Source organism: Apteryx mantelli, chromosome 14 (genome assembly GCF_036417845.1).
Source record: "Apteryx mantelli isolate bAptMan1 chromosome 14, bAptMan1.hap1, whole genome shotgun sequence".
Classification (NCBI taxonomy): domain Eukaryota; kingdom Metazoa; phylum Chordata; class Aves; order Apterygiformes; family Apterygidae; genus Apteryx; species Apteryx mantelli.
The window spans coordinates 18,983,753-19,011,636 of record NC_089991.1 but is presented as its reverse complement, the minus strand read 5'-3'; the positions used below and the strand labels follow the sequence as shown (position 1 = coordinate 19,011,636).

Sequence of the window (27,884 nt, the reverse complement as noted above, 5' to 3'; positions counted from 1 at the left end):
GACACAGACAACTATGTATCACTATGCTGTCTAATTGCTGCTCACCTGAGCTTACTTTATAGCCCAAACTGTATGAATTCAGAAGTTTCAATCAGTGTCCTAAAAAAAGATAAGCCTCAAATGGATAATTTACTAATAGGCTTTATTGTGACGCTGCTGTTTAAAAATATAAAGATAACTGTGCACGACTATGCTAAGTTTGAGAAAATTGGATATATTGGATTTCCTTGAAAATTTTTGAGTTAGGAAGCGTTGGTTGAACTTACTATATCAGGAAGGGAAGCATTAAACAATTGCTCAGTAGCATTTACAACACTTTATGAAAATTATGGATACTGAACCCATGACATTTGAGTGTCTTCTGTAATGACACATTTAGAACATAGTTTATAAACAGATAAACTCCTCATAATTTTCTACGCATTTGCATGCATGTGTTAAAGGCTGGAAAATACTATTCACTCTCTTAACCCCTAAATGCTTTACTGAAATAAAAATAGCTGAAGACATGCTAGAAGGATTTTATGATAACAAACTAATTCCAAAGATCCTGTTTCTCCTCTTGGAGATTTTTAGATGCAAGTCAAAGTGTATCTGGAAAAATGACAGTTTATCTTTGCTGGATTTCTGAACATACCAAACTAACAAGCTTTTAATCAGAGTTGGGTTGTTTTCTCCATTGAAGACTTTACATGTAGTCCTGGAGAGCCCATCCCTAGAAGCTGGTGCATCTTAGCAGTCAACATCAAGAAAGATGGGATACTAAGTAGTGGGAGTGGGAAAAGGATATTTCACAGCGTGTTTCCTCTCTGCATTTCAGATAAAAGGCTAAATGACTGCAGTGAAAACTTAACAGGCATCTAGCATGCACCGTGCCCATGATACGCAAAAGCCTATCTTGGTGAACAGATGATCTGCTGCAGTCATTAAGAGTTTAGATTCTTACTAAGCAGACGTTCCCATAAAATGGGTAGCAATGAGCAATATGGAGAGCTAGCGCCGAGTAAGCAGACTGTGGCATTTGGTGCTAGAAAGATGCAGGTGACTGAAAAGCAGGGCTACATCACGCTACATCTGAAACACCTACAGATGGAAGAGATGCTCTGTGCTATAGCTGTTACCGACAGCAGAGCATTCAATGACTCAGTCAGCCACATGAGCCACACCTGGACACCTAACTCTCCATGGAAGTAAATTTACAAACCACATTGAAACAACTACCTCTAATCTTTATCTGCCTTGTCCCATTTTCCCAGGATAAACCTTATTCCATTTGCCCTATTCCAAGTGCTGACTTTTGTGGGAACTGGGAAAGACAAGAGAAACAGAATTATTTAGATTTAATGAAAAGATACAAATCTGAGCATCCTGAGACACTGTACCAAGTATCCCACCAAGAACAATAATTACAAAAAATACTTTGCCTCTGAAAGGGCATTTACATTAATAGAGAAAATGGCATTTCTGCAAGAACATTTTTAGTCTCATGGCAAAAACAAACCATCCAAGTACACATCTTATTAGTACACATGATTAAAGTGATGACTGAACAGAATAAAGTGTCTGAATTTGTTAAAATATTTAATTTACCTTTTTGTGCATGTACGCATACAGGAGTACTCTAATTAAACATTTATATTTGTTGCTTAAAATACTTTTTGAGATATTAAATTTACAAAGTTCTGCAATATGCCGTAAGCCTATGTGTAAATACCTTCTGACTCCTTAAAAATTCAAGCACTTAAAAACAACTGAATTCTGTCAACTCTGTTTAGGCTAGTCAGAAGTTTCTGGAGGAAAATGAGATCAAAGGAAAGAAAAAATTATTTGTATATGACAGACTGGCCTCCTAAATTTTGTCTTACTCGCTCAATGTAAAACCTTCTTCTGCATAACCTTCATCATCCATCTTTGGTTATATAAATGAATCTTAAATCCTAATATATTGCTGAAAAACAAGAATAAAACGAACCCAAATTATATATATCTTTTCTCTTCGGAATAAATAAATAAAATGTGCCTCTGCATTCTCTGCAAGTCAAACAAATAATGAGCCAAGCATTTTTTTGTAGAAAACAGAACCAAATATTTCTAAAATATGAAAAGAAGATAATCTTTCAGTTCCACCAACAGATAAATGGAAGACTGAGAAGACGTTCTAATACTTGAATTAATATTTTTTAAATGAAATATGCTAAGTTGGTAGCAACAACAAATAGTTTGTAATACCTCTCCCACTAATACTTAAATTAAACTCTTGCTTGAAAAAGCCACATCTCCCTATTTACTGCCAACAGTGTTCAATAACCCTTCCCTCTCAAACTATTATAAACACTATCCTTGAATAGTATGTTTAAATTGTGACTACCTGCTGTTCAGGTTTTCTCTCAAAGTTTAAAAAAAACCCCATAGTCCAACAGTCACTGAATTTGTAATGTTTGCTTGTTACTTAAAGTTTGGGCCTGCAACTTTATAAATGCCACTTCTTTATAAGGCAATATTTTGTTGTGATTCACAGAACAATACTATAAGCAGCTACTTACTCTGAAGAGAAGACTTCTTCTGTTCAAAGGTAGAGATGTTCAAAACCATGCATGTGTATAGCGTGGAGCACCTGCTCTTCAGAAGTTTAACTCAGCCATTTGCAGATGGTGTGTGAAAAACCGGGTTTGAAATCCCTAACCTCCCTTTCCTAAAATATTTCCCTGTCGTGGGTGACAAATAGGAACTCCTCCTGCCTCAGGCTGCTCGTTGGCCAGGACCTGGTGATACCAACAGGAGAGCGAGCTCTGGGGGGTACAGTTGACACTGACTTGAAGCCATAATGAGATTTGGCTGAATTAATAATTTTGCTGCAACACGTGAGCTACATGAGAACCAGGTCTTAAGGGTGTCACAAAGCAGTTCATCAGCAAATAAGCAGCTATTTTAGTGCATATAACGAGAGAAATTCAGAACATTTCCAGGTGTTTTGCCCAATACCTGCAGTGCTAAGCCTGTCAAGTTAGACTTAAAAAGGGCAAGGGAACTGTTGACTCAGACAGATATCTGAAAACATGCAGATGTACAGGTAAGGACAACATATTTAATAAAAAGTCTAACTGCTGGTGTTAGAAAATACCGCACAGCGTTATCACAGCTAAGTTTTTCCAGCAAATAGGGTCTGACCTCGAAATGTACTGGTAAAAAAAGCCTACTTCCTCTTACTTTTTAAATACCTAGGTATAATGCCAACAAGGTTCAAAAACCCGTTCAGATGGACACACGAACAATACAAGTGCTGACTAAACAACTTTAGGCTGGACTGCAACCAAAATTGATTCCAAGCACTGTTTATGATAAAATCAGCTACTTCCAAGCTATCTTAGCAATGACCATTTCAAAGCCCAGAGGAACCGAAGGAAAGGGTGTGAATCCTTCCCTTTGGCTGCAATCCCACGAACCATTTCTTTCACTCAGTGAATCTCACTCCCTATGCAGTTCGTGCTGCCAATGAGGTATGGGAATTTCCCAGGAGGAATTATGTGTCTCTAAATTAAAATTCTGAATAGCGGAGAGATAAGCATATTATATGGTATTAAAGCAAAGCATTTCCCCACAAATGCCATGTACCTAGGAATTACTGCTTTTAATAAGCTAATAGCCAACAGTCTATCAGTACCACAAGCGGAATAAAGTGCACACACAAGCAGTAACAGCTAGTAAGAAGTGTGCAGTAAGCAACCTTTATTAGAACAGGAGATAATTAAATCTACCAAGGAGGATCACGAAATATTCAGATATTATAGCCTAATGACTTCAGTGAGGATTCTACTATTTCCCAAAATGTTCTGCCCCATCTAGCATGCCAAGAAAAAGAACATTCTTCCCACCCTGATTTTAAAGGAAGACAAAAAATAAGTAATCTGTTCCCTTTCTAGGTTCTTAGTTACAAACAGACCTCTCAGTCCAGGGAGAATAGCACATATAGCCTCTGCCTCCTTCAAATTGTGAATGGCTTTGGGAATAAGAATACGCTTTGAGAAACAGCAGCACGTTATTTTTATTTTGTTAGTGCTTATGAACTACACAGATGTAGACCAAAGGTTTACAGCACAACAATATTATGCAAATACAGAAGAACAGGCCAGACAGATTGATATTGACTGTTTTCCTCCTAAATAGGATTAAAAAAAAAAAAAGAAAAAAAGAAAAAACCCAGAGACACTACAGCCACTTTGATTATAATCAGTCAAAAGAGCACTGAAAGCAGTTATGTCTGGCATGCTAATGCAGTTACTGGTCAATGAGAACCTATTTTTTTAGAAAGAAACAGAACAAAATTGCAAATTCAAGGCAAAATTAAAATGTCCGAAGTTCAAGTTTGCCCAATAAGAAATAGTGATTTAAATGAATTCAAGTTAAAGCAATCCACCTTGATACAGACAAAGCTTGACTACGTTAGTTCAGTCAATTAAGTTTCTTCTCCCACTCTTTTGACTCTCCTCCCACAGCTCCACCTAGACTTGAACATGTCCATTCTCCCTTCCTTCAGGTGGAGGTATCTCACTTCCCAGACATTTGAAGGCTCCCATAAAAAAAATGCTCACTTATTAAAATTCTCCATGACCACTTAGAGAAGTCATTCTCTCATGCTTTTCCCTTTATCTAAACTAGGTGTCTAAAAAAAAAAATAAAAATATCCCTGATATCATACTTGCATCGACTGTCTGTATTTACCTACAAGAGTAATTCAGAATAGCTTTACCTACAAACAGGAGCAAACCTGTAGTACCAGTCTATTCTCTTCCCTTCGCTCTGTCCTTAACTGCACTCCGATGTTACGTTTCTGTACCGCCGCATATGCTACAGCCCAACCCCTCCGGCGGCCGCTTTCCCCGCCGGGCACAACACAGGCGCGATGACGTGGGGGAGGCTGTCAGCCTTTGCCGAAGGCCTGCAGGGAAGAAGTGCCGTCGGCTGCATTACAGAATAGACTTGCCCTACAGCCTGTGACTGGTGCTCTTCAGAAAGGGGACACTCTTTAGGTGAGACGTCTCCTTGGGGGCTTGAAACGGCTGACGTGTAGCCTACCACTCAGAGCAGCTAAAATTAAGAAAACAAAACCTGAGCTGTGCTGAACAGTTATTTTTTCTCTCATTATTTTAAGAAATGCTGGCCTGTCACCCTTCAATTTTTCCTTTGCTACATCTCCAGTTTGAAGAAAAGCACGTTAATAAGACACATCCAAAAATCTAATTTAGCCTTCAATTTATTTCTTAAACCTCCCTCCCCCCCAAAGAAATGGTTTCTATAATGACTTATAACACCACATCCCCCTCCCAGCTGTGGTTACTACAACCTAAAATCAAGGCACGAAAGTAAGAACGACAACTCATTTTCCTCACTTAATCTTGGGAACAGCAACATAATCAAAGAGGATAAACAGTGTCAAGTCAATTTAAGTAACCAACCTGTTTATAGCAGCACTGTTAAATAACTTTAAATCTTTTTTAAATGCTGACTTTTTTCTTTAAATATTTTCATTTGATTTCTCCAGTGAAGGATAAGCTTTACAGCAACAAAGCCTGACTGCACCAAATTAGTCCACAAAATTCAGAGTCATTACGAGGCATTTGCAACAAATATACAGTACCACAAGAGAATTTCTAATATCAATAACTGAGACAATATAGATACTATTCAGTGAACCCCCATTCCCAAATGCTTTGGGCAAGGATTGACATGTTTTTTCTCTACAGAATTTAAAATCCTATTCTTGTGAATAATGCAGATAGCAGGGTTTCCCAGATACACAAAATGGTTATATATATGAAAAGTTTGATAGGTTTGCATACAACAAAAGACTTCTAAGTTACTTAAGTACTGAGCTGATGCTTTTTCAGAATAATCACTGGTACATAAAAAATAATTGCAAGTAGTTGCAGCATAAGAACGTGCACTGAATTAGATTTTATCTTTATAGGCCAAAACCTGGCTCGGACAGGGAAAGAAGAGGGATGAAACTACCGTTTATAGAACCTTAACTGAAAGTTCTTCTAAACGAACATAGCCGCTAGCACACGTGCGCCTCCCCACCTCAGACAGGGGATTAGCTAACCATCCTCACGGACATTAGCGTGGGGGGTGAGAAAGGCAGGTGTAGGCACCTGAGGCCTCACCAACATCACCACAGACCACCACCAAAATGATAAACTGACTCTGGAATCATGGAACACATAAACAAACAAAAACATTTTCACTTAAAATCATCCCATTCAAAACCTAGGTCAAAATGTATCTACCAGCAAAACAGTAGAATTTGACATTATAACCCTGTAATTTGTCTTAAAGCAGTATTTTCCTCAAGACCAGCCACTCCCAGGAGACTCTCAACTTAATAAAGTAGTCTCTCTGTTCACTCCTTTTCAATATCATACAACTGGAAAACTAAAAATAGGTAATTGTGGCATCTTTCACATTATGGCCATGTATGGACTTGTGAGACTTTAAATTCCTTAGGAGAGTGTCTCTGAGGCTTCTACGAAACTCAGTATTACTGCCATTTCTACAAGATTAAGATAACGATAGTACAAGTAATCAAGATTCATCTTCCCAATAGAAGTCTTCCTGAAAAAATACAAGAGGCAAATTCACTCCATAATCAATCTAGCAGGTAGATTAGAGAAGTACAAAGCATTTCTATAAACTGTCTGCAAAAAAAAGCAAAACAAACAAAAAAACACCCACAAAAGAAAAACCCCAAAACAAGAAACGCTAGAAGCAAGAAGAAATTCAATCCTGAAGGTAACATCCAATTAAGAAATATGTCAGCAAAGAGAAATTTCTCCCCACCTCCAGATTTCTTTCAATGAGATTGAGAGCTGGGATTTCCAACAAGTCATGTGAAGCAGAGGAAATCCAGCAAATACAAAAAAACACAAGGTAAGGTGGTCATGTGCTCACAGCTGCATTTTGTTCTTATGCAGACACTGGTGAAACCTCTAAAACACCCTCACGCTCTGAGGAAGTTCTCCCTCATGTGCAGTTCCACAGCTGATCAAAAAAAACCACCTAAAGTTGTTTAGAGCATTTACTTTGCATTCTCAGTCCAACTCTCCCGTAACTTCCTCAGCTATGAACTAGAGATATGAAAAGTCAGTAGCTTTGAGTGGCTAGAAACAATTATTAGGAAATACATTCTCACATAGCCCATCCAGCACCCTATATACTAGCCTCTCCTTGTTGCCAAAAACATTTGTTTCCAAACGATGCCCATTATAAACAACATAGCTGACGCCTTAAGGGAAGAACATCTCCCTCCTCTTCAAACAAACAATATTTCAAAGAGACTCTGAGGGACTCCATCTGTGATATGCTGGCTCAAGCCAGCTCCCTAAACCCATTATCAGTGGTGGAGATGCACAAAGATCACTTCTCACTCCTTTCCAATTTGGTATCACACAAAGAGGAAATGATAAATTGAAGAGCTCAAGTGGCAGCAGAATCTATATGATATCATATTTCACTTATGCTGCATGCGATCCTAACACCATGACCACAGTGGTCCTGTGATGGTTACTTCAGACTCAGGTACAGACACAACATACCCAAGTTAGAAGTAATCAAACATCTTGAAACTCCACATGATATAGAGCATGGCAACGTATTTCCTCAACGACATGAGCCACGCTAAGCACATTGGATCCAACCTCCTCTTACAAATATTGAGCTATGCTCAAAGACTTGGTCTTTCTCATCAAACCTTTCAGCAACCCGACCAAGCATTATCTCAGTGCTCTGAGAGGAAAATTGTGTTTGATAACTCTTCCATCACAATGAACTTTTCTACAACTACAGAATAAAGTTTATCGGATTAGAAGGTAGAACTCTATCTGGTACTGAGAGATCTTAATCTTCCCATATAGCCATCAAGACAATGAATTATATATGCTGACGTATTACTGAGGACATTCTAATCCTATACAGAAAGCATATATTTAAGATTTAAACAAAGTTTTTACAGTTTGGCCTCTGCTGACTGTCAACATGGAGACCAACTATATACATCCATTTTACTATGTTAAATACATTTTTCCCTTTCTTTTAAAAATGGCGTGCAGCACAGGCAGTTAGTTATTTAGTGTACTGTCAGTAAATCATTTCAGATGACATAAGCCTTCTTGTCATTCACTGGCATGATATACCGATATTAGATGAAATGGCAAAACTCTACTTATTATTTAAATAACAAGTTTAAATAACAAGTTTATTTTTCGCTAGCACATAGAACAAGAACATTGATCCTCCAGTCCCATTTTACCTGTTCTGCACCATGCTCATTGCCATCCAGTCTGAAGGGTAAACATTCTTTCCAATGAGATCTTTGAACATTATGAACGTTTCCATCAAGAAGTCCTAAAATAAGAAAATGCAGTAATTTGAGACTGTGTAAAACAAAGACTTCAAGTGCTCCTGCTGTGATTAGGCAACCAAGAGGCAGGGCATCATTCTGTTCCCTGTGAAATCAGTTTAAGAATTCCCAGAGATATCAGTAACCCCAAGACTGGGACTGAAGTCATAGATTCAAAATGAAAACTAAAAGTCATTACATTCACCTGTTAAAAAAAGATAAGTCATAAATGAATGGAAAGAAAAAGTTACAGTAATTTGGAGTAAAACTGCCGAATTATTTATTATTTATCAGAACAGCCTCTCAATACATAGGGAATGAAGAGATTAAAAAATATACTTTTTGTTTAGTCCATTTAGTCTAAATTTAGTATTCTAAATTAAAAATTGAAGACAAATGTTCAAACAAAACAAACAGTTTGTCTTTTTCTAAAAGAATGTGACGATCACTGTATAATGAACTCAAAGAAAATGAAAAGAATCACTTCAGGTCTACTTCATATCTACTGCAAAGAGGCAGTTTTACCCTTGAGCTTCTGACCAAGGCCACAGAAACTCTGGGAGGCTAGCAAGCTCATATGTCACCATCTATTACCGAAGCCTCACAAGCAGCTCTCTGCAGAAATTTGTACTCTTTCTTGTCAAATTACTTAAAGGAAACCAAATGAACAATAAGTCTCAACAGCTTTATTGGAAAATAAATCTTTGTCATCTTCACTGACGTATGCTTACACTACCTACAAAAATGAAAAAAACAACAAATCAATGTCTTGAAAAAAAGTAAAACCATTAAATATATTGATATATTTTATTTATTTATTTATTTACAATTTGCTGTGCAGAACTGCTCGAGTAGATTAAGGATTACTGCAATTGATTTGATTCAAACTGCTAGATATAACCTAGGACTAAGTACCCAAACTGTTTGGAAGCTGAAATTACATTAAAATACTCTTATGTTACCAAGTAACCCAAAGCATTTGAAAAATTGCAAAAGCTACCCAAGATTTGATTTGTTAGCATTTCAGTTATGGGACAACTTTGACTATACTAAAGAATGTGAAAGGGACAAATATCTGCCAACTCAAAATATTACCTCTGCGGAGAAACTTTAGATGGTGTAATTGCAGCCTTTGCCAATACCCAGACTTAATTCAGAGTTGTGCCAGGAGTGTAAATAAAGGGACAGACAAAAGTCTGCTAAAACTGTCTAGAAGAGAGTGACCACTGGTATAAATTAGGATATTCCTTAGGTATCATTAATTTATTGTAGGAACAACTGGTATAAAAAGATGCTCTATGAGAATAAGGGATTCGCTGCATTTAGCACACAACATTATCTTGGCCAGAAGTAGACTCGGTATCGAAAATGAAAAGTGGAAATGGACGACTGTGTGCGAAACGAAGAACAAAAGAACAAAAGATCCTATTACTTATTCTTGATTATTAAATTATTCACTTTGGTACTGGGGTTAACAAAAGTGACATTTATCTCTTTCCAAATTTCTGACCACGGTATTACCCAAGCACATCACCAGAAGAGGGGGGCAATACAACGAATGACCCAGAGACAGAAAACATACAGAAACATACAGACTTCATGCTAGGAAGAACCAGACAAGACAATCCAAAACAACACTGCTGATTTTTCACAGCTAATAAAAAGCTTAGAAATGGAATTATGTATTTATCAACTCCGTGATTACTTTTGTACTCACCACTAGTTCTGAACTTGTCTGAAAAGTTTCAATATAAACCGAGTAATGTTGGTTGTTCATCTGGTTTAAGATTGCTGTCATGCATGCCACAAAATGACTCTAAAAGAAAACCAGAAAGATATCAACAGAAAGATAATGCACATCTCGATTATTTCAGATGCTGGACTGTATTATTTCTAATGCTGAAGTATTCTAAACGTCTAATAAATCCTTTTATGTTAAAAGAAAAAAAAGGAATTATTATACTAACAAAACACTACGTTTTTGCCAGCCCAGATGGAAGAAATGCAGAAAGAACTCCAAAAAGACAATACAAAAGCTGCTCCAGGAAGGGGTCGGCTCTGGTGAAAAAGTGGCATCATTTATGAAACACCACATGCAAACACACATTGCGTGAGAATGCAGTTTTAACAAAACTCAGCATTTGTTTAAGATTCCTAAAAAGAGCGTTATGTTGCTTAGGACTTTTCCATCAGGAATCCGCAGAAAGTACAATATTACTATCAAAATTTTCAACTTATCCTAAAAATAGAGTCTACAGTACTGCAAAAGAGGAAATACTGCAAGAAAGGACATACATTCTCCAGGTTTTTGAGTACCTATTACAGAACTCTGTAAAATATCTATACACTAATACTATTGCTTTCATCTCTCAAAACTTTTCTCAAACTTCCTCAAAAGGAAATATTTTATTTCTCTTAATTCCTAAAGTAGAAATGTTGTAAGATATAAAGTAGGTTTTCACTGCAATTTACTGAGTGTGACAAAGACATTTCTTATCACTCAAACTATAATACTGAGCTTAATGGTTGGAATTTTCCTTTAAGGTTACAGTAAAGAATCCTCCTATCAATGCCTTTCATTTTGATATTTTATTTTATAAATTTTAATTATCCTTTTTAAGTGAGCCTGCTTTAAATGCTTTGATTTTCTTAAAGTAAGAGAATATGAAGGAGACCAGCATGCAAAATATTTTTCTAGGTTTACTTGAAACTTTTATTTTATTGGTTTAGAATTGATCCAAGCGACCCCCCAGTCCCTCGGAGCGGAAGTTACTTTCCATCTTGCCCTGGCCTTCAGAGAGCACATTCTCCCTCCCTTTAACTCTGATCCACCTCATATTTCCTTCACATCACAAAAGCAACAAGGTCACACGTTAGTGAAGTAACAACTGCGGTTTGTTTTACCCAACCATTTTGTCTACCGCTCAGAGAAAGCAAGCTTTCGCTAGCTTCAGCTTATGGCCACTAGAGGTCTTTTACTTTCATATGGTAGCTGCTGTTCAGTTTGTACTGCTTTTTTTTTTATTTATTCCTACGTGAGCAGATCCAGTACACTTCTTGCACATAAACAGTGAAAATTACAATATAAAGGACTTATTATACCTTCTTTTGGAGTAACATTAGTGCTAGCAAGAGGCTTGCCTACTTCGCAAGATTAAGAAGATATATTTTCTGCAGGTAAACCCACAGCTTTCAGGTAAGAAGCCGTGTGTTCTCGGGTACTGATGCTCTTCTAAAAGGAAATGCTGATTTTCCTGCTATAATAGTTTACTTTTACAGGTATGGCTGAGACAAGTCTTTTCTGTGATGTTTAATCCACAGTTGTTAGCAATAGCAAACTGCAAAGGATTCAGTAATGAAATTGTGGTATTTTTTGCTCTGATGCCTTGATTTTAATTTAAAAAAATTACTGACAAAAGTTAGAGAATATTGTACATGCAAAAAACAGTTTGCATTTTTAGTAGTTAAACAGATGCTACAGAATGTCTCCTTACACTCATTTTAAATAATCACTTCTTGAAATAAGTAGGATTTCTTTACAAGCCTTGAATAGATGTACTGTATTGCTTAAAGGCATAAAGACTTTAAGAATGTTAGTTTATTTGTTGAAACCAACTTCTAAAATGTGTCTAGCTACGTCTCTTATTATGATACGGCATGAATGCCTATTCTTAGTAACTGTGTATGGTCATTTTAAAATTAACATATGGTAGGCTTTGCTCACTGAAGACAGACCCATAAATAGAGATCACAGTTTGTTAGCCAATGCCTCACACCAAACCTGTCATGTTCCCATCAGTGTGACTGATATATAAAAAAAGACAGTGACAGTGAAGCTGGTTTGCTACGAAAACTTCCTCCACCATTTCCATGTAACTGTAAAGCAGGAAAACACACCAATACTGGTTGATCTTTAATCATTTTCTTGTCAGCAATGGCAACTACTCGAAATGAACTGCTAGCTCCTTTTCGGGTTAAAAGCTCGCCCCTCCCTCCCCATCGCCAGAGGCCAGCGATAAACACGCACTTCCCCGATGCCGCCTCGCACGCCGGTCCTGGGGCTCGCTCAGCACCACCACGCTCACCGCCAGGACGTCAGCGCGAGGACGAGCGCCCTGCGAGGAAGGCTGCAAATCGGCGGGCAGGCACCGAAACCCCCTGGGCTGCCCCCGTGCCTCCTGCTGGGATGCGCAAAGATCACGAACTGCTTGGGAATAAAGCAAGTTCTGCACAAGAACCATCTCTCAGGCTCTGACCGCACTGGATGGACGGAAGAAATGCAGAATCAAGCACCACCTACACACACAGTAGTTTACTGCTTATGATTCTAAACTTTTTTTTTGTTCATTTTTAAAATCAAGCACTGTATGTAAGGACTGAATATTAAAAGAGGTTGCAGCAGAGAACATGCAATTCTTCAAGTAAAACCCTGAGAAGTCATTTCAGCTGTGCTTAGGCTTGTGAGGATTTATCTAATGTATCACAGCAGAGATGCTTGATAGGAAGTAGGTCAAATGTGTAAAAAAAAAAAAAAGTAAACACTTGACTAATAAGGGAATACTAACAGAAACATTAGCAGAAAAATCTGCTTGGAATATACTGCACTATTTTGAAGAGAAGCAGTAACAAGTGCATATTTTTAAATTTATAAACATTCAGTTACATTTGAATTTAGAAGACTTCATGAATAGAAACAGTGCTGAATTCTAATTTTAGACTTAACCAACTGGCTGACAGCCTTTCAAAAAATAGGTGAGGACATAAGGAAATGGATGGTATAAACATTACACTTTTATCACTAGCAGGAGTACAGAGTAAATAGGATAATGAGACATAGAGGAGGAAATTTCTTCTCTCAGGAACCAAACTCCCTGTCCACTAAAAAAAAACCAGGATTAATATCAAATTTCAGTGAACTGTAATGCTGGCTGGCTTTAGTATTAACACTGCAAACTATGAGCTAAAAACCAAGACTGTTTTGGCTGTGCACATACAAGTGCAGCAGGGGGATCACAGGGGCGTTCAGGAAAACAGACGGGGCACTCGGAGGTCAAGGTGGAAAGAGCACGCGGAAAATTACCTGCCCCACTATTCCTACAGTGCATGGGAGCTGTGGGTGCAAGTCTTACAGCAAAAGAAACCTCTTAAAAATATTAAGTCATATGAGTAAGATGACAAACTTTAGCAGCACCTAGCAACTAAATCCCAGCATACTTTATAATAGCAGATGGTGACAGGTTGCCGTAGTAACTTCAAATAATGTACCAGCACCACAAGAATAAATAAAGCAAATGCACTGGAAAAAGAAATAGCAATAGAAATAACGTGGAACGAAGCTGCACTTCAACACTAATTTAGCGAGAGCATTTGAACGACTGTACTGTGGATAGTTTTCATGCAGGTGTGTTTCTGGAATAAAAAAGGAGGGTATTTATTTCCTGTAGCCAGTTAAGTAACATTTATCCTCCTTAATAGAGATCTTTACCAATGTACAGTCTACATATATAATAACCATATGTACATCATCAAAAGCAATCAAATAAAATGCAAACATGAATAATTCAAAGGCTTTGGAAGGCCAAACACATGGTAGTTATATTTATATTCCCTTTTGAACAGTAAGTTGCCCCTTTTTAACTTAAGTTTTAAATACTCGTTTTACTTAAGCTCACAGTTAAGGCAAGTTAAGAGGCCTCCCTGACACACCACTATCTTCACAATCCTCAACCCTTATTTTCACCAACGACCGCTTACAACTAATTAACGCACCGCTTCCTGTATTGGTCAGAGTCGCATCCAAAAGACCCGACTTTCTCGTAGTTTATTAAGCGATCACACTACGTACGTCCAATCTAATTCTGAGCTCCCTTTCAGGTTAACCCAGGAGTTTTAAAACTCAGTGTCTGCTAGTGACAGTAATTGTAAAAAATGGTGCATATAAAAAAGGATGACAGCATCTACAGGCCAAATAGTTCTTTTTTGTTCAAAAAAAGAGTTCAAAAGTCTTTCTGGAAGAAAAGTGACAAATAAATATGTTACTGTTAGTACAACTAAAGAACACCCAGCACACGAACTGTTTCAATCTAGTGTTAGAAATGTGCATTATTTATGTTGTAGCACATACACATAATTCAGAAGATCTCCCAGTACATACTCTTCATAGAATTACTGAATCATCTCACCTGCTCAGCATCACGAGCTTAAGAGCAACATGATAATTACCATAAATGCAAAGTTGGAAGATGCTCACTGATGCCATGAAGGACCACAATGGGTCAAAGTTTATTGACATAAATGGTAAAAATCGCAGTTCCTCAGGAAACCACACGAAACCTTAAGAGCTCTGGCACACGCAGAGGGTGGCACGAACATCCTTACCATCTGACGCAAACACTGAAAACAAGCACTTGGAAAAGAAAAAAGCAGCAGAATTTGAAGTGATGATCTGCTTATGTAGTAGTTCTGCTTCTTCGCTAGGAATAGAAGTCTCTGCCAATGCATGTGCTCTCCTAAACTGTACTGTGTTCAGTTGTAAAAACATCAAAAATATAACATTAGAACAGACTGCTATGCAACCATCTAGAGTATTCATCGGATGCACAGAGTACATCGGAAATGGGAAACAGCACCTAATCCATGCAGACAGGTGGTTTACCAATGTGTGTATTTTACTAATAATTATTTTATAATAACCTAGATTCATCCACTCTTCCAGTAGGTTTAAGTTTTTAATTTTCCGTTTATTTGTTTTAGTTCATTGGACCTGTCATCCTGTCTTTTATAGATGACTGAACAGAAGTTTAGGCATCCTATTGGAACATCTTACTGACAACTTTTGATTTCTGACTGAAACCATGCAGGGCTTTTTTAGCTTGTTCTTTTCTTTACACACATATGTTTTAGCCAAAAGGATATAAAACTATATAAATGGTAGATAAATGGATGGAAAACTACAGGACAATTTTTTAACTGAGTGAAATGGTAATAGCAGCTGCTCTATAAGATTTAAAGATATGTTACAAGCTAGACAATCACAGCAATTTCACAATTATTTCATTTTAGGCTTTTTCAGACATAGGGCTACAGGTCATTTTCTCCTAGTTGGTTAAAAGCAGTTAGACAAAGGCATATGATACGATATACAACAGGCATGATGTTTCTATAATAGAGCCTTTGCCATCTAATCTTTTACCTGGTGTTGATTTCCCAGCAATATCCCACAGAGAAGATTTTCATTCTCTACTTTTTTGCTGCTGCTGTTGCTGGGGTTTTTTGTTTGGTTCGTTTAGACCATTAATGCACTGCAGAATTTCCACAGTCTCTGGCTAGGACAAAGGCTCAACTGCAACTCATTTATAACTTAGGCGTAAGTCTGTGCTCAAACACAGTTGTGCAATTCACTGCATTTCCCAGAATATTAATATTGTGATCACCTGAAAGGTGTGCATACGAACAAATCATACAAACATTATTTAGCGTGGAGTAAGTTTGTCTAGAGCACAGAGTTGTCAAAAAAACAAAACAAAACCAAACCACAAAACCCCCACTGTCTCACCTCCTCAGTCACTTGTCCACACTCCCAACCTCAGCACTTCTGTATCAGAGGGAATCTTCCATCCTTACCTTCAGGGATCCACGCAACTGCACGCTGCATGTCTTCCCTCCTCCTCTGTAATCCACTAACTGCTCCATTACAATTACTTCTAGCTTAGTATCCAGACTGGTCTGGAAAAATTCCTACCCCGGTACACAAGATATCCACTGAGAACCCCAAATTTCCTTGTGCAGTCAGGCTGCTTATTTCATTAGTTTCTTATTCTAAGCGCTATCCTATTTCCCTGATGTCACTAAACCAGAGGGTCGAGACCTGGCCTGCCTCTTCAACCGCCCCACTGCACTCATTCCCAAGTTAAAGATGATACAGGTTAATATTCCACAGAAACTACATACATACACAAAATATACAAGCATTCAAAGATAAGATTTAAAACATTATCCCTAATTTATTTCAGTCAGAACTAAGTTATCTACTGCAGTAAAGCTTGGCCAGTCTCTTGCTGGTAAAAGGTTTGAACACTGCTCTGGGAACTTGAAGGAAGTGATGCAGTGGCAGGGACGAGCTGGAGCTAGTCCACTGCCCTGAGATAACACTTCACAGCAGACCAAGAGGGCTAAGAGGAGATAACCAACTCCACAGGACTACAAAGTAGAACACAGCAGCTGCGAGGGAGACCAACAGCCGGATCTAGGAGAAATGAATTCAACTGAGCAGTTTATTCCTGGATAGATAAAAGAGAGGGGAAAGTAGTTCATTACACAAAGTGAGGTAGCTTCTTTTATTTCTGTGTAAGTTGTATCTTTTAAATGTATACATACTGTGAAGACAAATAGCTTAGCTGCTGGTTCACTTCTTTAAAACTGAACCGAGCCACCTCCTGTAGACGCAGCACTCAGTCACCCTGTAACTGACTTTGTTCTTTTTCAGCTGCACTTACAGAGGACAAGAGCAGGAAAATTAAATTAAAAACCAGACTGCATGAGCACAGATGAGACTAATACAATATATTTCTAAATTGTCAAAACAAAGCTTTACCATAAAAGTTCCAATTAAAGCTGATGAAAGTCATAAAGCTTCAGAAGCTTACTTTACAATTACTCTTAGGAAGAAAATTAGCCCCCCCCCCCCCAAATTTTTCCAGTAACTCACATCTATTACACTGACAAATCTATCAATTGCATATTTATTGGATTAACTAATAGTGATCTCCAAGCAATCCACTAGTATATTTTATTGTAGATTGCATAAGCTTTTTTAACATTATTTTTTATTTAAGCAACAGCACAGCTACACTTGAGCTTTCAAAAGTTTTTCATCACAAGGCCATGAAAATCTCACCAAAACCTGAAGACTTTCATGGCAAAGCTTCTGAAGTCTGTTTATCACCATACACTCTTGCTGAAGAATAAAAGTTGGTTGTGCCAAAGTAAATACAATCAAATACTGAAACGTTGGCAAATATCAATATGCAGCCACCACTTACACTGGGATTAAAATCAGCAATTCCTCACAAGCCTCTGTCATTGTGTGGTAAGCTGGGATTCATCTGCGCAAGGGGGCCTGGCTGGACAACCCTTTTGTTAGTTCAGAGTCTACAATTTTAATATCTAGTACTTTTATGTCACTCAGGCATAGCTAAGTAAAACATAAGATCAAGTTACCAAGAAATTAAATTTATTAAAAAACTTTGTCCCTTTTTTAGTCGCTGCAATGACCAAATAAACTCAAACTGTTTTATGTAAGGAGCCTGGTACTTTTTCCTGATATGTCAAACCTCCACTCATGGCCAAGCACTTTTAAATTGCTACTTCTGACTGTCATACTGTCATTTATAGTCTCCACCTACATTAAGACCATTACCATAGTACTCTGGTTATTTGTTTAACTTTTGTAAAAAAAAAAAAAAAAAAAAAAAGCAACAAAAATAGGCAGGAAATAGAAGAAGATAATACCATACTGTCCTGTTTACAGCTTGCTCTTTCAGATAGGAATTTTTAAGCTTTTTTTTTTTTTTTTTTAAAGAAGAACAGAAGTCTTCAGAAATCTTTACCTCCATATTTTAAAACTGTTTTGGCTACTATTCTTGCAAGTTGAAATCTGTCTAACTATGGTCTACTCCAGTCTGTGGAGGAGGTGAAGGATTAAAAAAAAAAAAAAAAAAAAAAAAAAAGGGAAAAGAAAAAAGAAAAAAGGCATACCCCAGGCACCCGGCAAATGCAGGCTGGCTGAAGCTGGGGGAGCTGTCAATGCCTTGCTTTGAAGCAACCTTCCACACTCAGCCCGCCTGAAGACAAAGTTCATTTGTCTGTTTCTTCTTTGGGAAATAACACCAATGGGGATAAAAAAACATTTGGAAATAACACCAATGTTGATAAAAAAGAGTTTTCAAGACCAGGACAGTAGATATAGGAAGGGCCGCAAACCAACCAGCCAACCACCCACCGCACACCAAACCCTCGAAGGAGGATCCCCAAGCGTAAGGCAACCCAGCGGCTGCCGAAAGCAGAGGGGGGGCGAGCGCCGCGCAGCTCCCTGCAACGCCGTGGCTCGCAGCACCGGCGCTTCTGCCGAGGGGGCGAGGGGCCGACTGACGAACCCCGCTTAGGGCGGCCCGGCACGCACAAGCACGTCCCATTCAACGCCGGCTGTACAACTCAGACACTGCGGTTAAAGCCAGCCAGCCTGCGGACGGGTGCTAGATAAACTTTTCCACCTAGTTCTGCAGAGTTGCTACCCTCTGCCACAGGTCCAAGTATGGACAAAGTACAAAGAAACCATGTGCTGGTTTTACAGTAAAGCCTAAGGAGTAAATAGCAACTACAGGTTTATTTTGTATTTGAAATATGAAATATACTTAAAATATATCCATTAGGAGTTTATATTGGGTTTTACTTCTTCTAGAATAATTGGGTCCATTTTAAAGGTCGAAGTAAATCTTGGAGTCTGGTTAGCAGAATAACTGGCTAAAAAAGAAAGCTCATAGTAAAAAACTGTCTTTATAAGACAAAGACCTTTTTATATTGAATCTTGTTACTAGTTGGTAATAGAAACCATAGACATAGTCACTGAAAGGAAAAAACAAAACAAAACAAAACCATGAACACATTTATAAACATGGAAGGATAAAACTATTAAAAACTACAGAATGACCTCCTCCTGCAGTGGGCTCCTTTGCAAGCTATTGCCAAGAAGCATCATTCTCAAGTGTGTCTCTTTTTTAAGGTGTGCCTCTTCTTAAGATACGCCAGTTGTTTTAGTTTCAAAGCTATAACATCACAGAAACGAAGAATCTCGAAACTGAGAAAATGCAAAGAAAGTTAACCAAAATAGCATTTTCCACACCAATAATTTGTGCATGTGCTCATAACCCTTTTCGGGGGGATTACATCATACCTATCACACTATATCTGGGCTTTGGCAGAGTAAGAAATATGCTTGTAATAACCAGGTCTCTTTGCACCAGCCCAATGAGAGTTGAATTTATTATGTACTGATTAGAAAGCTCTATCAGGGATAAAAATAGGAGTACAAAGTTTGAAAAAATTAATTAGGGAATATTTTAGTTCTTGGATTTTCTTCTTTATTTAATGAGCAAAAGAGGAATCTGTCTGAAGCCTGTAATAGTTATTAGTAGAGGAGATGGATAATCACCAAATTGGTACAGTTAATGGTAAACACGCAACCATACATACAAAAAACACTTTCTTGTAGAAACACAGGAGGAAAAAAAATATCCAACATATTCACCGTGTTTTATACCTGCAAGTTGATAATGAAAACTCTGCAAAGAATCTGAACAAGAACCAATTTTTTCCTCAAGAAAAGTATTACTTTAAACCATCATTAGAATTTATTAAAAGTTACTTGTTTCAACTGCAGCGTTTAGGGAACAAACTTAGTTCATATCTGCTCAGAACGCTTCTGAAACTGTATCTGGTCAGGAAACTTCTTAACTGCCGAAGCTGCTCCCCAAAGGGGATTTTTCAATCGGTTACCATTGCTCTCTCAAGCTGGGACAGGAATCTGCCAATGAATTCAGGGGAAAAGTGCACGCGGGAGAATTCCAGAAAGCCCCAGCTCACTTTCCATCAGCAGCATGACTCTTAGTTGCTCAGTGACTGCAGTTCTAGGAGCCTCTGAATCCTACGCCTGCAAAGGGAAAAGACTACATTCCTCTTCCACAAGGGCTTACGTACGTTTTCTTCACCCTCTTCTCCCCTACTGCACAGTAAGCATGGCAGAACAGGAAAGAAAATGCCACACAAGCATATGACAAAATACTGGCCTTCCTTCCTATATGCTGCATGTTTTCTGTAATGCAAACAGGCGTACTCAAAGCAGATACCTCTGCTACCTTGGAAGTAAATCCTTCTAACAACAAATGACATCCTCATTCTGAAATTCATCTCTCACACACGCGCACACACAATACACAAACCCTCCTAAGAATAAAGGGTGAGTATAGCTATAGAAGTACCGTATTACAACAGATGTTCCCAAAATCAAACTGATTTTCAAACTTTTTCTAGCATTTTAGCAAACATATGCATATCAAGAAATATTTTGTGCTGCTGTGTTACCCAGCCACATGAACTCCTTTAGAGGACACTTCCGCACCAAGACGTGCTGCTTTTTCTGTGATGCTTCAGTGTCAAAATATTCAGGGCTATTTGTGGAAGGGTTTGGTATCTCCTAGTCCCTGAGCCATGATTTTACCCGAGAAGACTGCCTTACGGACAAAGCAGGGCACTAACACCTCATGAACCAAGCCAACAGTAAAACGATGCAGTAGATACTTGTTAGGTGATACTTGCTGGTAGAGCTGAAGGAATTGTATTCCTAGCAGAAAACAAAATCAGAAGCACATTTATACATAAGTGGTCTTGATCAACAAGCCGGAGTAGCCAGAAATGGCACAAAAGAAGAAAATAATTAGTTATGCCACTGATATTTTGTGTATGTATCTCCCCAAACAGTGTTATAAGGCTCCTGTATTTTTCTTATTACAGCAATTAATAACAATGTGTGGGAGCATCAGTATATATCTAACATAACAGACAAAAAAGATTATTAGAACTACTGCAACCTATACCACTACTAATTAATTTATATATTAATGGTATTAGATTTAATTGCAGTTTTTGAACTATACTACTGAAACTATTTCTAAAAACTTAACAATTCATGCTATACAGAATCATGCTTATTATACCACTCTTTTGAGAAGATACAAAGGGAACTGTTTATGAAGCAAGTAATTTTTGTCATTTTAATTTACTAATGCATATGCTATACAATCAACTCTATAGAATTGTGAAGGACAGAACATACATTTGATAGATGCTATACTACCATATATTCAAAAGAATTTGCAATGTATTTTAAGAAACTAACCTCTTGAGGACACCATTACAGAATGTTTTATAAATAATCTTTTCTCATTTAAGTTAGCATAAACCCACTGAGCTGAATGTTATGGTAAAGCTTCCCAATGCCTGTATCTTCTGATCTACTGTGTGGCTTCAATTCAAGCAAAGCTGGGCAGCAGGCCCTCTCAGAACTATGATTGCAACCTGAAAATAATAGGAAATGAGTTTGGAAAGCTAGCAGTGAATCTCATACCCTTACTGAACTTCAAAAGGGGACTGGAATCAAATTTCCCATTTGGAACATTATCAGTTTTTAAGAAATGTATGCTATATCAAGAAGAAAAAAATTTGTCTGCTCATTTTTTATTTTAAAGGGACACTGCTATTATTTTATAGCTTAAAACAGAACTTGCTAGAAATTATAGACACTGCAGAGCTACTGCCACAACATAATTCAATAACGTAGAGTATTTTTTATTAAAAAAAATGAGGAGAGCACAAGATGCTATAATGTCTTTTCCATAGAGTTTCTTATAAGCTAGAGAACATACTGCAAGAAAGCATTCACTACACCAGGGCCATTTATATTCTTAAAATGGTATCTACTGTAGTCACTTAACTTAAAACTGACGCTTATTTAACCTCTTTTTTTGCTACAATGCTCTGATCTCTGACTGAGATTGCAAATAAAACATCAGGTCAAAAAAAAAAAAGAACAGTCAGAGAAAAGGACTCCTGGATTTACCACATAAACTACCGGACGGTTACGCTCTCTCATCCTGCTGTACACGCAGAGCAAGATCACCACCAATGTGAGAAGCGAGTGCACGGTTTGTACTCAGTGACGCTGAAAGAAAGTTACAGAAAATACTGGTCTTAACTACCTTTCAGTGTTCCTTATGATCATTGAATACTTCCTTTTAAACAGGAAGAGTAACTTTCTGTTTGCATAAAATAAGCAAAAATAACAGTTTTGATTTGGTTAAACATTTTTCGTTGCAAAGATAGTATCTTCTTTTCTCCTTAGTGTTGACTTGCAACGTTAAACAGCAGCAGCCATGCGTCTCGGCTTGCCCAGGTTAACAGCAGCTTACTCCACGTGATCGCGTGCCCATACCAACGCTTCTGCTCAACTCCTCAAGCAGTCTGCAAATGATACATGGCTGCTGTAAGACAGCCCCAACTCTCAACTTAAGAATGATAGATTTTTTTTTTTAACTTATTTTTAGGAAGGAAGGTGATTTTTTAAAAAATAAAACCAACTGTATTACACTAGGAAAAAATCAGTATTTTATACAGGAAAATTAATAAAAATATTAATGCTTGAAATAATTTATTAGATTCTATTTCAATACATTTTATACAACATTTGGCACAACATACTTGGGTTTTCCACTTCTCAAAATTGTCCAAGTTGGTTGCTTATTAACCCCAGTGTATCATAAGATAATCTTACCATAAGCATTATTTAGAATACGGAGCAAGGGCTAAAAGCAAATTTTAAGCATTTTCATGTGTTGTCATGTGGTATGCATAAGGAATTTGTCTGGAAATCAAGATAAAAGTTACTTCCATTCAAGTTATTGGAAGTTACCTATATGTGCTGGGGAATAAGAACAAAGGTTAAAACTCTAAGATTAGTTCTTTGCCATAACGCAGTATGTGTTTGTATGTACTCTAACAGTGAAGATGCTAGAATAACCTCTTTTCAGCAGAATGGCTATGGCAGCCTACTTGAAATCAAATTAGCTTCCATCATCCAATTAATGCAGTACTTCCACAAAATCAGAATATTAGGCAGATTTTTAACACGATCAATCAGTTAGCCTCAAATAACTAAGTCATTGTTTTTCACTTTGGTAGTCAGATAATTCTGTTATTGATATGCAGTGAATATAATCACTGTTTCAGGCTATTTCTACTCTTATAATAATGGAGGTTCATGATGGACACTGTCAATGGTAATAAAGAGGTAGGCAGAAATAGAAAATTAGCTATATTTAAGAGCACAAAAAACCTACAAATGATACTGAAGTAGTTCTGGGTTTCAAATTAAGCCTCTTTCTATAGCCCTATATCCATTATAGATGCTTTAAAAAAAAAAAAAAAAAAAAAACTTGCCACAGTAACACAAATATGCATGAGCATCTGAGTCAGGAGCAAATATACTCCAGTGCTCAGGGAGACATTTCAGATAAATTTTGGAAGGAGAGAGAAACGTGGCTAAACACAAACTCTTTTCCCCTAGGGATTACAGACATTAAAGCTAGACTAGCCCACTCGATAATTAGTGCAACCCATCCTATGACACAGGTCTCAAATTCAAAGCAGGTTCTCCGTCCAGAAATCAGTAACTTCTTCTGGAAGAATGAATAACTAATACGCACACTAGATGGACTGTTCTCTTTTCATACACTATACACACAAAAGTTAAACTGAAAACACAAATAATCAATTCAAGTCACCATGGACGATCAATCAGTTCACCAATAGAACAACTTCACTTTCTTAGTACCAACCTTTCATCATTCAGAAGGACAAGGAAGAAAGAGGAAAATAAAATGTGCCAAAATATAAGTTGTTTACCTTCATCTAGAAGACATGCCAAACCTGTTCAGAGAAGGTGGGTAACATACACAAGATTTTTTAATTAAAGAGACTGAAAGACTGGACTGTACCTCCTGGCAAACAGATAAATAAAAAAGAATTTAAGAAAACTACACCATGGAAAAGTACTTTTTTGTTTGTTTGAAGAAGGAGTTTGGTAAGGATATAAAATCTCATCCTTAAAGTTCTAAACCAATTCCTCTTAAAAACTGGTAAGCATTTTCTTCTGGAAACTCATGAAACTTCCTCTGAAATACCTGTACATGCCATTGCAAGATGGATATATGACAGATCCAATACAGCTCAATAATTTCTGTGTTCTTTTGTTTCATAGCAAGATGATGACTTGGCAGATTGAATTGCCAACAATTCATCTGAATCACAAAAATAAATTTTGCATGACTTGGAGCATTTCCTGTCTCGATTTTCATGTTTTTAGCACTGAGAGCAAAGCTTTAAGAAGAATGGAAATGAGGAATGAAAAATGTGAGACTCTATTTTATGATTTCCCTTGTTTGCAATGAAAATAATAGAACAAATGATAATTTTCTATCATCTTATATCTTTCCTCAGTAAGATTTGTGAAAGAAAAAAAAGATGAAAAGCATTAACTGATTGGAATTAGTGTGCCCTGTTGACTGCAGTGGAGTTTAATATCAGCACACATATTCCCTGAATATTTTGAATTGCTGGGAAAAAAAAAGAAAAACCTTCTGCAAAACAGGACGCTACTTAAACATCTGACTGCAGAGAACTGTAAAGGCAAATTATAATCTTTGGCAGTTAGAAGACTTAAAGGTATCATCAGCCAGAAAATTAGGAATTACCATCAACATACACAGCTATTTGGGCCAGGCAATAATTATAGCCATAGATTAGGGAAGTTTTATTTAAAAGTGATGGCTTATTTCTCATTACTTTTTAAAATTTTTAAACAAAATTCTTGGCCATTAATTATGAATCATATGTTGTAAAAATACAACAGGAAAAAGGTATTTACAATTGAGGAGGAGAGAGATTTATATGTACACTTATTGACACCTAATAAATAAGCCAATAGGAGGAGAAGCAAATCTGAAATAAAGAAGTAGCTCTCCGTTACTCCTTCCAGCTGATCATAAAAATCCAAACGCAAGTGCTGCATTTAGAGGGTTCCAGGGCGTTAGTCTGGACTTAGCAGGCTGTACAGCTCAAGTCCCAGATGCACTGGAAGACCTGAGTAACACAGTATGAAAGCAGGAAACCAATATAAAAGCCACCAAGAGTTTGGAGAAAACAGGAGGAGAACTCGCATTCTATTCAATACGATATTACTCAGAATTTCCCTGCACTGGCTAAGGAGGAGTCTCTGTGGTTGCAAGGATGACTGTTTTGTAGAAAACTGAAGAAAAAAAACCATAGAGACAGGGGCTGGCAGAGTAGCTCAAACTGGCCAATGTTAGCAGCTGCAAAGGAAAAGTTGTTCAAATGCAGTTCTCTGTCGCTGGCTCTCCCAGCTCTTTTTCCAGTGCTCCCCAACCTCCTTGGGGCACATCAGCTTTTCAGGACAGGCTAAATTAGCCTGTCAATCAAAATAAAGACTCACAACATATGAGGAAACAACATGATGTACAAGCCTATTTAGTACAATGGACACATGCAAAATGTATGAAAAGAAGTCTTCATAATCTAACAGCAGCTCAGAGGAATTACTGAACCAGACACACCTATCTGAACCCTACAGTTTTCTGGAAGCTAGCCATGAAATGAGTAATTCTAGAGACAAAAACATCTCCATCAGGATATGTAATTAAGCCAGAACATGAGAGGATGTGTGAACACGCAGTTCCCACTGAACCATTTTCCTGGTACGCAAGGATGTACATATGCCTCCGGGTTGCCAGTTGGCCATTCCTGCCTTACAAGTGTTTTCCTGGGCTTAAAGTTGGGAAAATAAAATAGCAATGTTGACAGATTAGCCACAGTAATATCTTTGAGATCGAGCATAGATTATTTTTTAGAAAGGTTTTCTTTAAATTTAATAACACATAAAGAACAAGCAAAAGGACAGTGAAATGCCTATTTAATTACCTTTGCTAACACAACGTAAGATATTCCAAGCTTGTCTAACAGATTCTAGGTTGCCTGCCCTGCCCAACTTCGTGGCAAAGTAGTATTTGGTTTCTTTTTTGTACTTTATCTGAAAAATATCTAAAAAAACTGCATGCTGACTTATGTCTGAAGCACTACAAAAAACATCTTCCACATTACAGATTTTATCTGCCTTGTCAATACTACAGGAATACGTTCCAAATTTTCACAGAATTGGGTTGCTGCTTACCCAAGTTACATCTGAAGCTATTCCCAAGGAGCCCTTTAATAATAAAACTGTAATTTAGAAGACAAAACAATACAATTTTGAGGAAATAACCTCGCTTCAGAGTCACTAAGGCAACACACTGCTGGTATTACGTAATGAAGAAAGGAAACAACTTCTAGAAAATTACTGATATGACAATAACCAGCCACAAGGGGGACATCCGAGGGAAATGCAGACCAGCTAGAAGAAAGCCGTTGCTCATTCTGGAGAGCCCGAAGCAGGGCAGGCCATACTCAAGCCACTGAGTACGCCACTCAAGCACACAGACTGCAGCTCTCTTCTCAACATCACTAGAGGGGCAACAATCATGTAAAATACCTATCACATGGTCATTCCGTATTCTTGAGTACCAAAAAGCACAGGCAAAGTTATTTTAAGATAATACGTGCTTATATCATTAAACAACTTACACATTACCTTATAAGGATTTTGAAGGACTAAAAACGTATGAGACGCAGGATTTCTGTTAATTTGTAGAACCTACTGCATGTATACTATCTTCCTGTATCTTTTGAAGTTTACTGTCTTCATTTGTGAAAATCTAATTTCCAACTACAAAAGCTGTTGAGGATACTTATTTCCAAGCAATTTTTAAGGATGCTTATTCCAATTTCCACAAATAACTCCAGGACAGCTTCAAAACACCAGCTTGCGTAAATTGACTGAAAAAAAACCTAACACTCGCTGACAAACAAGTGCCACATAGCTCAGGACAACAGAGGTTTATTACGCAGATGGTTATCAATGATTAACTTCCATCATCATCTACTAATATGTTTGTTAGTTAAAAATAAAATGCGAGTTTATGCAAGTTATAAAATCAGTTACAGGCTACCTGCCCACAGAAATGACATGTTGCAATTTCTTCAGCAAGGTTCAGAGCCCTTGGTGTGTTCACAGAGTTTAATCTTTCCTTTAATGACCACATCAGGAGATCAGTAAAGGATGACCTATCATCCTGCGTCTTCTACCACCTCAGAAACACAAGGTGAAGCATTGCCGTTCTCAAGGGTGAAATGCTTATCTACGCTTTTGTGATTTTTACCAAATTACTGCAGCTCTCTGTTTTGGAGGCATTCCAGGACAGACTAGGCATACTTTTTTTTTTTTTTAAACACATACTAAAATATCACCTCATTTTTCTCTGACATTATACTGGCTTCCTCTTAAATATCATATTGATTTTATTATCTTGTTACTTACTTAAGACTCTTCATGGTCTTACTGCACTTCAACCTCCTAAGCTTATGCAGTTGCACAGAATTTGCTTCATACTCAATTTTTATACACGCAGTGTGTACTGTGCCAAAAGACCCACAGTAACTAAGCTGTGGCCCTTACCTCTAGAACACTCTGCCATCTGGTAATAGCCTCTTGAAACTGTAAGTCCCATTTTCTTTACATAAACATGTTAAAGCTGTTATTAAGGAACAGCAAATACTATCAAGATTAGCAGCTGAATATACCAAAGCAATTAATTCACAGAGGTACACTGTAGATAGAAAAGCTGTAAATTTATCCTTCCAGGTTTTTAACATATGTCAACCTCAGCACACAAGTCATCAAGGGCATTTGGGAGCCAGCTGAGTGTTCAGTCCC

At 37.5% G+C, this 27,884-nt stretch overlaps 1 protein-coding gene across 1 annotated transcript in view; it reads right to left on the bottom strand.

The window, feature by feature from the left end:
- DOCK2 (dedicator of cytokinesis 2) overlaps positions 1–27,884 on the bottom strand; it is a 228,141-nt gene that overhangs the window by 70,464 nt on the left and 129,793 nt on the right. Inside the window, exons 28-29 of the mRNA XM_067304597.1 lie at positions 10,110–10,208; positions 8,303–8,397 (exon numbers count right to left, since the gene is read on the bottom strand). Of these exons, the coding sequence (XP_067160698.1) occupies positions 8,303–8,397; positions 10,110–10,208 (194 nt within the window). The remainder of the gene's footprint in view (positions 1–8,302; positions 8,398–10,109; positions 10,209–27,884) is intronic.